We start from the raw sequence: 13,209 nt of genomic DNA, 5'->3' as shown, positions 1-13,209 counted from the left end.
GGCTCTTACCCAAGGACAAGACGATGCCGAGGTAAGCTTCCATAAGGGGTTTTACTCCGCAGTCCGCACTGGTACTATTATTATTACCATTACATTTACATTACCTTGTGATCGACACATACCTTACTCATTCAAAGGTATAGGGAACTGAGCAGGAGTACCAGTATTGCTTATGAATTTGCCAGTCACAGCAACACCGTCAATGAGTTGGATAGTCATGACTTGTGCTGAGTCAATCAGCTACCATTATTGCGGGATTGCGATATGCAGCACCATGGATATGACTGGAGAAGAGCATCAGAGCCGAATGCGAGGAACAAACATGTTGGGTCACTCGAAAGAATATCATTGTTGAAGCGGTTTGCTTACTTGCGATACTAAACATTGGGCTATGCCGTTATATTTCCAATATCTGTTGTTATGCACATTTCAAGGTCATTCATCAGCGAATTTCCACATTCCGCCACGCATTGCTTCTCGATACCGCTCCTTCACTTTTTCCCTCTCGAGATTGTTCGCTACTTCGCGATCATGTTCCAGTTCTTGTGTGTCAGGCATGTCCGTTCGCCAGAATCCTGGAGGCGTGCTGGGACGCTGATGGTCATGCCTATGTTTACTGAAGAGGTTGGCCATGCGCCTCGCTCTGGCCTCATGGAGGAGGCTCTGACGTTCTTCGGCGCTCAGCTGGTCGAGTAGATGTTTCTCTTCACCGAGGTAGTCCTCCAACATTTTCTGCTCTTCTTCTCCATCGTCTGAGCCGTCCGTAGTGGTTGGCGGGCCACCAAGACGCGCCATAGCATGGAACTTCTCTCGGCAGCAACCCGGGCGCGTGCAGCCACTGACACACTTGCGTTCATCCTTTCTGCGGACAACTGTGTCATACGCGAAGTCTAGCCCTTGGTTAGCATTCGGGTTAATCTTAAAATGTCTAAGACCGAGTCGGTGGAGCGGTCGGGCTCGAAAAGGTTCGTCTTCCGAGTGTACAGCGACCGTATCAGGGACTTTGAACGAATGCGACCGCGAACCTTCCTGCGGAGAGGCTTCTGACTTTTCCCGGTCCCCGACGGATATCGAAGGCCTACCGATGGCGGATTCGGTTGGCTCACTGGATTCTGAGGGTTCCTTGACACGCCCCGAGGCTTGTGTACATGGGTCACGGGAAATGTCCCGTTGGTCGGGCCCGATCTCAGCAATGTTTCTATTCTTCTTCTGTATGTGCAATGGATGTCGGGGTCGCAAAGGCCGTTCCAGGAGATCGTCCAGCCGCTGGTGTATCAGTACGTCGTCCATGCTCGTGCTTGTCTGTGTCAACTGGACACGGGATGCCTGCTTTACTTGGCCTCTCCTTGGGACGAGCCTCAAACTTTCATCACCATCTTCTGCTACCGAGTCTAAGGCGTACCTGCTACGTCTCTCTGACTTATTCGATTGCTTTTGCTCCGACCATATCCTAGGGCCATTTGCGCTTGGCAAATTAGTGTCCACAGGTTGAAGTACTGTAGGCCGCTTGGGAGCCAGCTGGGTCGGCTCCGTCTTATGGCGATTCAACCGTAGAGCCGTTGGATTGCGGGGCAAAGGAGACTTGGTAGTGTCTGATGGAAGCTCATGGGACTGGCCGTCCAGATGATAGGATTTTCTTTTCCTCGGCGTCTCGACTGCGCTGCCAACCTCGTCCAAGTCTTGAGTCCCAGCTACATTATGTCCAAGGTGAATTCGTATGGGGCTAGAGGACATGCTCTCGCCCTTTATCAGAACGGGCTGCGCCAACTGGTCGTTCGCCCGAGTGCCGTGGAGGCCGCGCTTACTCGAAGCATGGTCTGTAACTGTATCACGCTTTCTTTTCAATGCCCCAGCTTTCGATTCTGTAGAAGATTCGGGGGTCGAGGAGTTGAAGCGGTTTCATCGCTATCGGTTGAACTTTCTGACTGTGTTGACAATGGCTCCATGGAAGCAGCAGGCGGCAATCCGCCGTTGCCTTGTGCGTTGTGTCTGGATGCAGTCAAGTCGGACGTTGGAGTTAAATGTATCTGTGCAGAAGCATCTCCAACCTTCACCGGCAAATCAGTGGGGCACAGGGGCGAATATTTTGAGGGGGTACGTGTCATATCATCTCTAGTATTTTCTGGGACTCGTTTGAACTTGACTGCACGGCCACCAAGTACAAGCGTGAATTCTTCTTTGTCAAGATGAGCACCCCAGTACTGTAACTTTCTTTTATGTCGTTTAATCTTTGCCTTGAGATCTTTGGACGCATCAATCAGTGTCTGGAAATCCTTATAAAGCGCCAGATATTGATCCCAGACGGCCTTCATTTTGTCCGCTGTGAAGCGTCCATCTTCCTGATCGCCAGTCTCGAATACCCACAGGAGGTGTTCTGGTGAATAGACGTCCTTTAATCGGACCAATTTTTCCAGTCCCTCAATGTCCTCCAGGCCCACATCGTTGCGACGAATTTCCTCTCTTAAGAGGGAAATCTCGCGGTTGAGCTTCAGAACCTCTGCAGAAACAGTGTTTCTGTCTGTACCTGCTAGCTTCTTGTCTAGCTCCTTGACGTACTCGTCGCGACGCGTGAGTTCCGTATGTAAGGATTTATAGGCTTCATCGAAAAGTTTATCAAAATTTTGAGAGACAGAGATATGTAGCTGTTTTAAAACCTCCATGAGGGTCGGTCGCAGGTTGCAGGTAAGTCGCCCATCACGTCCCTGAGACTACCTAGGTATTATACTTAATTATCGCTTGAATCGCGAATGACGCGTTGCGATACTCCGTACTATTCCCGTAATGGGCAGCCTCGGTATCTACCTTGAGGTACGCAGCCTATTAAGTTGACTGACGGGCAATGTAAGGTAAGCAAACATGTAAGGTATCGTTACATATTCGTATTATTTCATACCTTATCGTTGCTGAAATCCTTAGATAAGCGGGCAATTGTTCCTTTGACGTATCAAAGCTCATCATGGTCTCACAAGCTGCCTCACCACGCCTCAATTTCATCAAAATGATGATGAGCGTCTTTGGACTTGGTTGCTTCCATCCGGTATCACTTGTACCTCTTGAGGATTAGCACACATAATGTCCAAGAGATATCTCGACAGTTCCAATACGGATCACCAGCAGCCCAAGCGACCCCGCATAACTCAGGTAGATAGTCAAGATCGCCTCTCCCTATTGAGCGACGAACTGCTGCTCCAGATCTTGTCCTTTCTACCCATACCATCGTTATTAATATGCCAAAGGTTTGCTCTTGTCTCTGTACTCTCTTGATTGGCCCTTTTCCAGTATTCCGGAGCTTGGCTGACGCTCCTTTTTAGGGTATCTCGTCGTTTCCATGCACTTGCTGGGGATTCAGAGCTTTGGAAAAGGCAATATTACTCGCGATGGGTTCGACCTCGAGCACGCCGAGTGGCGAATATTCGACAGGCTACCCTTTCTGCGTCATGGGCAACGTACTCGCCACATGTTTCAACATGGTTGGGCCATGCTCATTTAGCTGAGGAGGGAAAGGTGACGAGTTGGAAGAGACAGTATCGCCTTAGGCATAATTGGTCCAAGGGAATCTGTCAAGTAACTGAAGTCGAACTTCCACAACCCGCGCACTCCCCAATGCTGATCAAGTTCTGCGCGGGCTTTGTCTTCACAGCAGACTCCGAGCATGGGCTGAGGTGTTGGCGTGCTAGCAATCAAATATCATGCTCTGCTAGACTTCCCCTTGTGCAGTCCGAATCAGAAACCTCAGCATTCCCTACAGCGTTAGCGGTGAGCCGCTGCCTACCGCAGAATCTTATCAAAGTAACAGTGGGATTTGCAGACGGCCGTTTCGGCGTCTATGATATGGATACTCAGTCGTTATGCCTGAGATTACGCTCTTTCCATGCCGCTTTTGCCGATGGAGCAATCACCGCAATGGCCACATCGAATTCTTACCTACTAATGGTCTCAGAGCACAATGATTTATCACTGTATGAGATGTTTCTAGCGGAACCCGAGCATTCTACTAGATCCAACGAAGCGAATGCGAGCAAACAATCCTCAGGGGAAGATGTGAAACTACTCGCATCTCTCAAGGCAGACAGTATTTTATCCCCGATGTCCTTGTCAATCCGATTGGCGCATTCGGAAATCATTGCATCTATTGTTTACAGCTTTTTCCATATTGGCTGTGGCTGGTCATTGGGGATTCAAGAACTGCATTTTGGCAAGAATGGCGAGCAGATTGGTTCTCGACTTGCAAGCACCGTTAACGCTCAGTATGGAGCAATGCCACTGCATCCTCTTACTCGTTCGAGGAGGGGATATTCTTCGTCTTTTCAATCGGAGCCATCAAGCGGGGAGTCTCAGGTGGAACTGACAGAGCCGTCCATATTGCACCAGGAACCGCCAACCTCCATTTCCTATTCCCACCCGTATCTCTTGACGTCGCATGCAGACAACACATTGACAGTGTATCTTGTCGTTTCCACTGGTGCAAAACTTTTCGTCAAGGGAGGTCAGAGGCTCTGGGGTCATACTTCGTCAGTATCTGCAGTGCAAGTGAGCGACCGCGGAAAGGCGATTTCCGTGAGCTCTCGTGGCGACGAAATTAGAGTGTGGGAACTTGAGAGTCTGATTCCGTCACTTGGGTCTTCGAAGGCAGCAAGGGGGGAGAACAGCATCCAGGTCAATCCTGACAATAAGCCATGTAAAATTCATGAGGGCGGGCCCTTCCTAGCAGGGTTTCTTGCTTGCCAGCTTTGCGGGCCACAATTGGCGTCTGGGCAGAAGTCTCGTGAATACGCTCGGACGGGAGATTGTGTTGGGTTTGATGATGAGCGTCTGCTTCTTTCCAGTCGAAAGGAAACTGGGACACACTTGATAGAAATGTATGATTTCACATGAAATATTTGAGCAATGTTAAATGATCAGCCAAGTCAGGCATCCTTGGTAAACAAAAGGACTCCCTGATGAACAGCACAGGGATCTTATTTGAAAATGGCCTTTCAGAAAAGGGTTCTTGTCCATACAAGTTTCTTCAAACTTTTTATGACATTGTACGAGAGTAGCGCAGAGCTGGTCTGCTGTTATGGCGGAACATTCAATAGGATGAGGACCTTGTAGGCATCATTAAAGGCATATGTTATATTCCACAGGGGGTCCTTATTGTAAAAGAAGAAAAATCACACAACTACTGTGCTCAATCTCTCTCATCTCATTTTCCCATTCTCACTCTGTATATACAGATGACACTATGAACACATCAATTGCTCGCCTCATCCCCTCGCTCCTTGTAGGGTCAGCTTTGAAGACTGCACGTACCGATCTTCGACTCTGCGAATGGCATGTTGTGGGTTCTTGCAAAAATGAAGACTGCTAGCGCGATTTTGCATCAAGATGAGTATTGAGTCCAAGCAGAACGATCAGTCATGCTGCTACTCATTCAGAACCGGGAATTGCTCCAGAATGGTGCTCTCATGCCATCGCCGGCCCGCAATGCCTCGACCTTGTCTCAGGCAGTCCAGTATCAGGGCTTCCCACTCAATATATTTGCTTCACCATCGTGCCCCTCGCCTGGAAACTTCCTTGACAATATCCTCCAAAACTTCGACCTCGTCAAGGAAGCGTTGTCCGCGCCTTACCTTGCCAAAAGAAAATACCCACGGCTCGGCTGCCGCAGCTTGCCTGCCCTGGGTTCATTTTATCACTTGGTTGCTCGAGAATTTATTGATATACCTCCTTCTGATTCTTCATGAAGCCCCTGCCATTTAGATTTGAGAGGAGCCATTGTGCACTGTGGGGTCTTCTAGCGAAGTTGACTCCCAGTTAAAAGTCTAGCCAGGAACCACGCACGGGAAGCACTCTTTTCCACCCCGCAGGCAGCTAGCATATCTCTTTGCTACCACTACTAAATTTTTTTTTTATTCCCCTGCGAAATAGAATCAATCAATCTCTGATCAACCTCTCTCAATCTCAATCTCTTTTCTTCTGAAACAGAAAAAAAGAAAATAATACAACAAACTCACTCTTCCTATCTTCGCCCACATATCATCAAAAATGGAATATCAAGCTGGAGGTCGTGGATGCTTCAACTGTGAGTCCTTGCAAATTTAACAAGAAAATCTCTGCGATTGTCAATTTGTGCGTACTGCGCTCTCACCCAAATCTATCTCATTGTCGATGCTTCATTATTGTGCTGTTTGCATCAATCGCTTTCAATGTACCCAAAGAAGTCGCTGGTCGCGCCAGCCTCCTGCTGACACATTTATTGTCTCCTCGCCCGTGTTCTTTTCTTGCGTCTCGCTACAGTGTGCACTTTTGAAATCTTGGCCATCTGTTCCTCTGGAATATGGACCTTGAGAAATATGATAGACTAACGACTGTACTTCATAGGTGGCGATGCCTCGCATCAGGTAAGAATTCGCCCAATTCACCAACAAAATGGATTTGCCATCTTGGCCCTTTCAGCAACTATAAAGAAGAAAAGAGACTCATCCTGTTAGGCTCGCGATTGTCCTAAGAAGGGAACTCCTACTTGGTACGACCCTCCTCCCCCGTCAGAAATCAGACAAGATCTAATACTTCTTTTGCCAGCTATAACTGTGGTGGTATGTCATTACTCCTGCCTGAACCTTTCAGCCTTTTATGTTTGGGCAAAGACATTTCTAAAGACATCGAGCAACAATAGGCCAGGGCCATGTCAGTAAGTTCATCGTAATATGCCATCTAGATTGATGGATAATTGGTTAATGACATTTCCTTCCTTTAGGCCGCGAGTGTACAGTAGCTCCCAAGGAGAAGTCGTGCTACCGCTGCGGTGTTGCTGGACACATTTCTCGCGAGTGTTCCCAGGCTGGTTCGGGCGATAACTACAATGGTGCTCCCAGCGGCGGCCAAGAATGCTACAAATGCGGCCAAGTCGGCCATATCGCACGCAATTGCTCCCAGGGCGGCAACTATGGAGGCGGTTTCGGTCACGGAGGATACGGTGGTCGCCAGCAAACTTGCTACTCGTGTGGTGGCTTTGGCCACATGGCCCGCGATTGCACTCATGGTCAGAAGTGCTACAACTGTGAGTTTCTCGTCAATCTTCGTCTCGCACTTGTTGAGTAACAATGATCGTAGGTGGAGATGTCGGACATGTATCCCGCGACTGCCCAACTGAAGCCAAGGGTGAAAGAGTTTGCTACAAGTGCAAGCAACCTGGACACGTCCAGGCTGCTTGCCCTAACTAGTTGAGACATCTCGGGTCATCTGTCTTCAGTATCGCGTTAGTACACACAGAATCATTAATCGGAGATATCATCCTGGCCCGTCCGAGAATCTCGGGTGGTGCGAAGTCTCCCTCTATGGTGAGGTTGCGACCTCGCTCACCAATATGGTTGCCGGCTTCTCCGTCTTTTCCGAGCTTCGGCCGGCATTATGTCGAGTTAATGGTCACCTGGGCCGAATCGCTCTATCGGTTTTTATCCCTCAGTTACAAGCAGGGAGACGTCGGCTTAAGAAATGAACAAGGACTGGTTGCACGTGGGCAAAGTGTGATGAACTCGTTGGTGTGATGCAGAAGATCAAGGAAATACCCATAGCTTTGTAGCTTTCAAAAGCAGTCTTACCTTCACGATTTCAAACCTCTCAGTGTCTCTCCTCTATCAGAACCCTCCATCCAAGTGACTAGTAAGATCCACGACTGATCTTTAAAACCATAGAGTCGGAGTAGGTGCTGATTGGGCTGTAGAGAGAGTCATTTAAATAGTGCATGCTTTCATAAGTTGTGAATATCAAAAGGCTGAAGACGGGAGTGCCCCAGTCGTGACAATGACCAGCTATATGGTACATGCAAAACTTCATGATCTGAGCTGTGGTCTTTGAGATGTGTTGTGATTCCTGTCCCAGCAAGTAGCTTCGTGAATACCAAGAGGCAACATGCAGATACCCAAACGATGCAACAGGGTCTTGGGCGTGTCCATGATCAAGCATGTCCGATGGTGTGCAGTAGAGAAGGTCTCAACTACTATCTAATGTGGATGCCGGCAGTGATTGTCAAGAACTCGAATTTTATGGATACCGTCTTATGAGCTGCAGCTACACATCATGGCTCTCTTGTATCTGGGGACATCGCCGCAAAAACGTTCCTCTTCATCTTTGTCCAAGCCCCATGAATCTCTGAAAGGGTCGAGAGCCATTTGCATGACACGGTCAAGGATTTTTCGGTCTCCTCGTTTCTCTACACGTTCAATGACTTCGTCGAGAATCCATCCGCGAGGTATGAACTGGAGCATGTACACGTCAGCGAGGCAACGTGAGTCGATACCATGTGAGAGGGTGTAAGCAAGGTACAGGCAGCATAAGATGAACAGACTTGATGTGAGTGAAAAGAGACGCTTGAGACTCACATTCGGGTTGACTGCATTCATATCTTTCTGTCGTTCTGCATCGTTTTCGATGCCCCAATCTTCAAGGATTCGAAATCTCCAAGCCGCGAGCCACTTGGCTATGCGCTCTTTTGCAGACTGTTCTGTGTAGCCAATACCGCCGAACCCTTCACTGTGAAAGAAGATGGGTGCTGTGTCCATTCGTTGCTGGTCGGTCTCGATATCAGCAAGTGCTACGTTGGAGAGTCGCCTGAAAAAGTGATTGAAATCAAGCTCTAGAGCTTCCAATGTATCCAACATCTCCGAGAACAGTTCCTGGAAATCAGACTCCTTTTGGGTCTTCAATCCTAGCCTGCGACTCATCAAGCGTTTATATTCGTTCAGAAACACGCCCCTGTATTCATCACCGGTCCGGTCAATGATGGCCTCAGCGCGTTTCACGACAGGTGGTGCGGTTTCTTCGGTCAACCCATCTTTCAAGAACCACTCTTCGTCGACCTTGTCCCCGGCACCAATTAATTCCCCCAAAGCCTCTCCGAGACGAACCAGGTTCCACCAGATGACGGTTGGCTGATTCTTGTAGGAGTATCGCAACAGGTGGTCGTCATGGTTTGGAGTATACTGTGGGTCAAAATTGTCCATAAAGGCGAATGGGCCAAAATCGAGAGACAGTCCGAAGATCGACGTGTTATCCGTGTTAAGTACGCCATTCATAAAACCATACGCTTGCCAGGCTGCCACGGTCTTCGCGTTGCGACGCACTATCTCACGGTATAGTCGTGCAAATCGATTTTCTGTTACAGCCTGGTGTCCCTGTGCATGGTCTCGGGGAATGCCTCTGGCAGGATTATCGATGGCGTCTGCGGAATGGTCCTTGCCTAAGGATACAACACCTGGCAGCATTTCCCATCCTCCAAAAACGTCCTCGGCGGTAAACGTCGCTAGCTTTCTGATGAGATCTCGGTCCCCACGCGAATGCGGCAGATCAAAGCTCCCAATTCTGAGCCAAGTCTCGGCGAAGCGAGCAACGATAGCACCAGGCTCAATGCGCTCACGCAGAACCTTTGACTTTGGAAGCAGAGTGATTGCCAAAGCTCGAGTGCTTGGCACACCAAGAGCGGATAACGCTAGGAAAACCATGAGCTACAATTGCGAGTCCACTAATATATGAGCGCTTACCTTCTGACACAACGTACTCGCGGATACTCGACCGAAGAACAGCCTTGCCATCGGCGAAGCGTGAATATGGCGTCTTTCCCGCTCCCTTCAATTGTAGTTCAAATCGGCGCTTTGTTTGAGGATTGGTGCACTCGAACAGGCTAATCGCTCGCTGATATAGGTCAATTTCTCTCGCTGGAGGCTCATTTTACAGAATACAGAGCTTACTCCATCACCAAGTTGCCCGGCCCAGGAGCCACTGTGCCTGGTCAACACTATCCAAAAAAGTCCAATTAGGAATCAGACAACGTACAATTGCCATCCTACAAGTTATTAACAACGCTTCTTATGCTTTCGGGCCGCGAATTCGTCATACCTCCATAGCACTGAGCCCACGGGTAAATTCCTCCATCCTTTGCGTTCCAGCAGATCTCATTGCCAGATACTAATGCTTGAAATTGGAGCGTAAGTTCCTCGCCCATTTTCAGACCAAGGTCCTTCATCGCTTTAGGGCTGACGCTCAAGAGCTCAGTCTCCTCTGCTGGCTCGGGCCGAACAAACGTGTATAGAGCTCCTTTCACCAAACGGGGTCCAAGAGTCTCTCTGGGCGCCTTGTGGGAAGACTCCGGGGTCTCGAAAGCAGGATCTGGGGGAGCTTTGTTGTAAACACATTGGATTTCGGAAGTTCCGCAAGGGAAACTCCTGCTGTGCTAGTCGAGAATTGGTTTGCCATTTGGCCCAGACGATATCGCATAGACCTTAATCGGCTGAGTCTACTCCGCAAAGACATATAACAGCGTCTCTACTGTGTGTACTCTGTGAAGAAAAAGTGAGAACTGTCTCCGATAGGAATTATGATGACAGGCTTTAAAAATGCAGTATGATGCGGTCACCTAAAATCCTTGATGACTGAAAGAACCTACTGCAAAAATGATTTGCGGGAATGACAAGCAGCATGATTACTGCATAACTACGTGAATCACCCCACAGAGAGTTCTGTGTGTGGAGTCACCAACTCCTAAGGTACCTTAGTACTAGTATGATTTATTGTACTCCGTAGTCCGTACGGCTTATTAGCCATTCATGTAAATACATGGATACATCATAGGTAAGGTATGTAGTACCTTAGGTAGTCTGTTGTATCTTTAGTAGGTAATCTCCAGAAAGGTATCTAGTATGTAATGCTTCAGAGTTGTTAAAGAACAGGCGTTCTCTGATAGAATTCATTCATTGCAAATGATAGAAAGTTTAAGTAATAATGCAGATCCCTACCTATCCTAGCCTTGTACCTTTTAAGGTATAGAGAATTTATTTCCATACTGTAAGGCCAGAAAGAATGGTAATCAGTATGGCTAAGGTACCTAGGGTGGCTATTGTTATCATTACTAGCGCCTCTGGTATAATTACTACTGACATCATCAACATGTCCCCCATCGTCATCATTTCTATTGGTATGGATACTTGAGTCCTTGAACACTTGACTATTTACTAGCAAGAAGGCCATGGGTACATCATCGCATCTTATCGTTATCTACTCACAGTCGAGTCCGTACATCTACTAATAATAATAATAATAATAATAAGTGGGCTGATCAGCGACAGTACAGAGTTATGATGACAGTGCCAAGTGCTAATGCATTAAGTTATGAATACTCCGCAAGCCACGGAATTAAGCCGCACCCCACCTACTCTTAAATGGTGATGGAATTAGAAGGGTATCATTATCTGGAATCACACCAATTCAGCAAGAATTGCGAATGATCGAGTACATTTTTAATCAATCATATATTGGTGCGTCCTGCTAAGACTGGGGTTACCCTTTGTTGTGCCTGAGTATTTGTTAATATCTTATCTTTAGTCGACCGCTCTCCCGCCAGCTGTTCGCAGTCGATCGCTATAGAGAGGTACTCGGTCTTCTTGGATCACATACCGTGGATCCCTCTACGTTGTCTCGACTCTCGAAGGGCATGGCTCAATCGTCTGCGGAAATCCCAAGGGTGGAGCTGAATGACGGCGTTAAGATTCCGATTGTAAGTATTCTCCATCGGCTCTTCTCCGCAGCTTCCCGTAGCGGGAAATTCCCCTGGTCGAACTTGTTAATCTAATTCTCCCAGCTTGGGTATGGCACTGGCACTGCCTGGTTTAAAACAGGCGGGGCGACAGGCATTGATCGAGAGTTAGTTGAGTCGATCAAAACTGCGATCAAGCTAGGATATCACCACTTGGATGGCGCGGAAGTCTATGGTACCGAACCAGAGATAGGACTGGCCATCAAAGAGAGTGGCGTCCCACGGGAGCAACTTTTTGTGACAACCAAGGTGATCACGAATATTGCGGACATCCCCAGAGCGATAGATGCAAGCCTGGAGAAACTGCAACTCAGCTATGTGGACCTGTAAGTAGTGCACGTTATCCTCACAGTACACGACTTTGTGTCGACCTACGAGACTGATATGCTCTATTGCACCTTGCAGATATCTGATCCATTCCCCATTCTTCGCCAAATCGGACAATGAGTTGCAAGAAGCCTGGACTGCCATGGAGAAGGTCAAGGCCGCTGGGAAGGCCAGGTCTATTGGTGTCTCCAATTTCCTACAAAGTCACCTAGAGGCAATTCTCAAATCCGCCAAGGTCACTCCCTCGATCAACCAGATTGAGTACCACCCATATCTACAGCATGGCGGCCTTGTTCCGTTCCAGGGAGACAAGGGAATCAAGACAGCGAGCTACGGGCCTCTTACACCCATTACTCGAGCAAAGGATGGGCCCCTCGGGGAGCTACTGCAAAATCTCGCCTACAAATATGGGGTCAGTGAAGGCGAGATCCTGCTCAGGTGGTCCATAGACCGGGGGGATGTTTCAATCACGACAAGCAGCAAGGAGTCTCGTCTCAGCAGCTATTTGCGTGCGTTGCTCTTCCGACTGACGCCCAAAGAATTGGACGAAATTTCCACTATCGGATGTCAGAAACATTACCGGGCATTTTGGAGGGATAAATTCGCAGATGATGATCGTTCCTGATTCAACGTGTAGCGGCAGCCAGAAGCCTCTCTCCTTCCCTGCTCGAGGCAATTATGGCCCGGCTTTGAGGGTATGTACCTGCGATTAGAGGTGTACTATACACTTTTATTGACACGGGAGCATATGGTCCGATGTGCGCTTATGTCCCGCTGTTAGGCGTACTCACCTTGATACACTATATAATTATAATAAAATCGTATAGAAAAAGAACATAAGGACCTGGTAGGTCGAACCCACTTCGGAGCAAAGTAGAGCATATTGTTGTCTCCACGCATTCATAACTTTCATTAGGCCATCTTTGTCCCTTGGCGATGTAATCAGTAACTTCAAAGACATGCAGTTCCCTCTTTCATACTGCCAAGCATCTCCGCACCAGGCCCAACCCAAGGTAGCTCACCAACGCCGAAGATCATCATCCTTTGAGGAACTATTCTAACCTCCAGTGTCAACCCTTTGTGCCCTCAAATTTGAACTCGATTAGCGAGTGCATCGGGAGCGTTACCCATGGCTCTGGGAATCTAAAATTACTTTTGGCGCGGCATACAGCGTTGCTTGCCAATACAAGTCCTTTTAGATAGAGTCCCCACGCATTAATCATGCTGGATTAAGCTCGTTCCACTCGCGCTGAGCCTGGGAACACAAGGAGATTGTCTTTCGGACGCATTCGTCTGGGTCGACGGCGTCGGCG

The 13,209-nt window shown here is 48.3% G+C and overlaps 5 protein-coding genes across 5 annotated transcripts; 3 read left to right on the top strand and 2 right to left on the bottom strand.

Annotated features, from left to right (window-relative positions):
• Positions 1–389: 389 nt before the first annotated feature.
• P174DRAFT_441815 (SAE2 C-terminal domain-containing protein) lies at positions 390–2,678 on the bottom strand. The gene is made up of 2 exons (XM_024827421.1): positions 1,919–2,678; positions 390–1,862 (listed from the first exon to the last, which is right to left on the bottom strand). Exons 1-2 carry the CDS (start codon positions 2,658–2,660, stop codon positions 436–438), a joined length of 2,169 nt encoding a protein of 722 aa, XP_024683110.1. The 5' UTR covers positions 2,661–2,678; the 3' UTR covers positions 390–435.
• A 284-nt stretch (positions 2,679–2,962) lies between these two features.
• Positions 2,963–4,887, top strand: P174DRAFT_389876 (WD domain protein). The gene is made up of 2 exons (XM_024823465.1): positions 2,963–3,236; positions 3,312–4,887. The coding sequence occupies exons 1-2, from the start codon at positions 3,073–3,075 to the stop codon at positions 4,873–4,875; spliced, it is 1,728 nt and encodes a 575-aa protein (XP_024683109.1). The 5' UTR covers positions 2,963–3,072; the 3' UTR covers positions 4,876–4,887.
• A 1,957-nt stretch (positions 4,888–6,844) lies between these two features.
• On the top strand, positions 6,845–7,209 carry P174DRAFT_421050 (uncharacterized protein; the record flags this gene model as incomplete). The annotated part of the gene is made up of 2 exons (XM_024824920.1): positions 6,845–7,042; positions 7,096–7,209. The coding sequence occupies 2 exons, from the start codon at positions 6,845–6,847 to the stop codon at positions 7,207–7,209; spliced, it is 312 nt and encodes a 103-aa protein (XP_024683108.1).
• Positions 7,210–7,806: 597 nt separating this feature from the next.
• On the bottom strand, positions 7,807–10,233 carry P174DRAFT_512657 (YdiU domain protein; the record flags this gene model as incomplete). The annotated part of the gene is made up of 7 exons (XM_024831897.1): positions 7,807–8,240; positions 8,364–9,469; positions 9,522–9,672; positions 9,729–9,759; positions 9,814–9,823; positions 9,877–10,132; positions 10,171–10,233. The coding sequence occupies 7 exons, from the start codon at positions 10,231–10,233 to the stop codon at positions 8,040–8,042; spliced, it is 1,818 nt and encodes a 605-aa protein (XP_024683107.1). The 3' UTR covers positions 7,807–8,039.
• Positions 10,234–11,206: 973 nt separating this feature from the next.
• On the top strand, positions 11,207–12,693 carry P174DRAFT_407172 (aldo/keto reductase). Its single transcript, XM_024824130.1, has 4 exons — positions 11,207–11,291; positions 11,359–11,530; positions 11,615–11,895; positions 11,975–12,693. The coding sequence occupies exons 2-4, from the start codon at positions 11,468–11,470 to the stop codon at positions 12,519–12,521; spliced, it is 891 nt and encodes a 296-aa protein (XP_024683106.1). The 5' UTR covers positions 11,207–11,291; positions 11,359–11,467; the 3' UTR covers positions 12,522–12,693.
• The last annotated feature ends 516 nt before the right edge of the window (positions 12,694–13,209 follow it).

This window comes from Aspergillus novofumigatus (assembly GCF_002847465.1).
Source record: "Aspergillus novofumigatus IBT 16806 chromosome Unknown P174scaffold_4, whole genome shotgun sequence".
Classification (NCBI taxonomy): domain Eukaryota; kingdom Fungi; phylum Ascomycota; class Eurotiomycetes; order Eurotiales; family Aspergillaceae; genus Aspergillus; species Aspergillus novofumigatus.
This window is presented reverse-complemented; position numbering and strand designations above follow the sequence as displayed.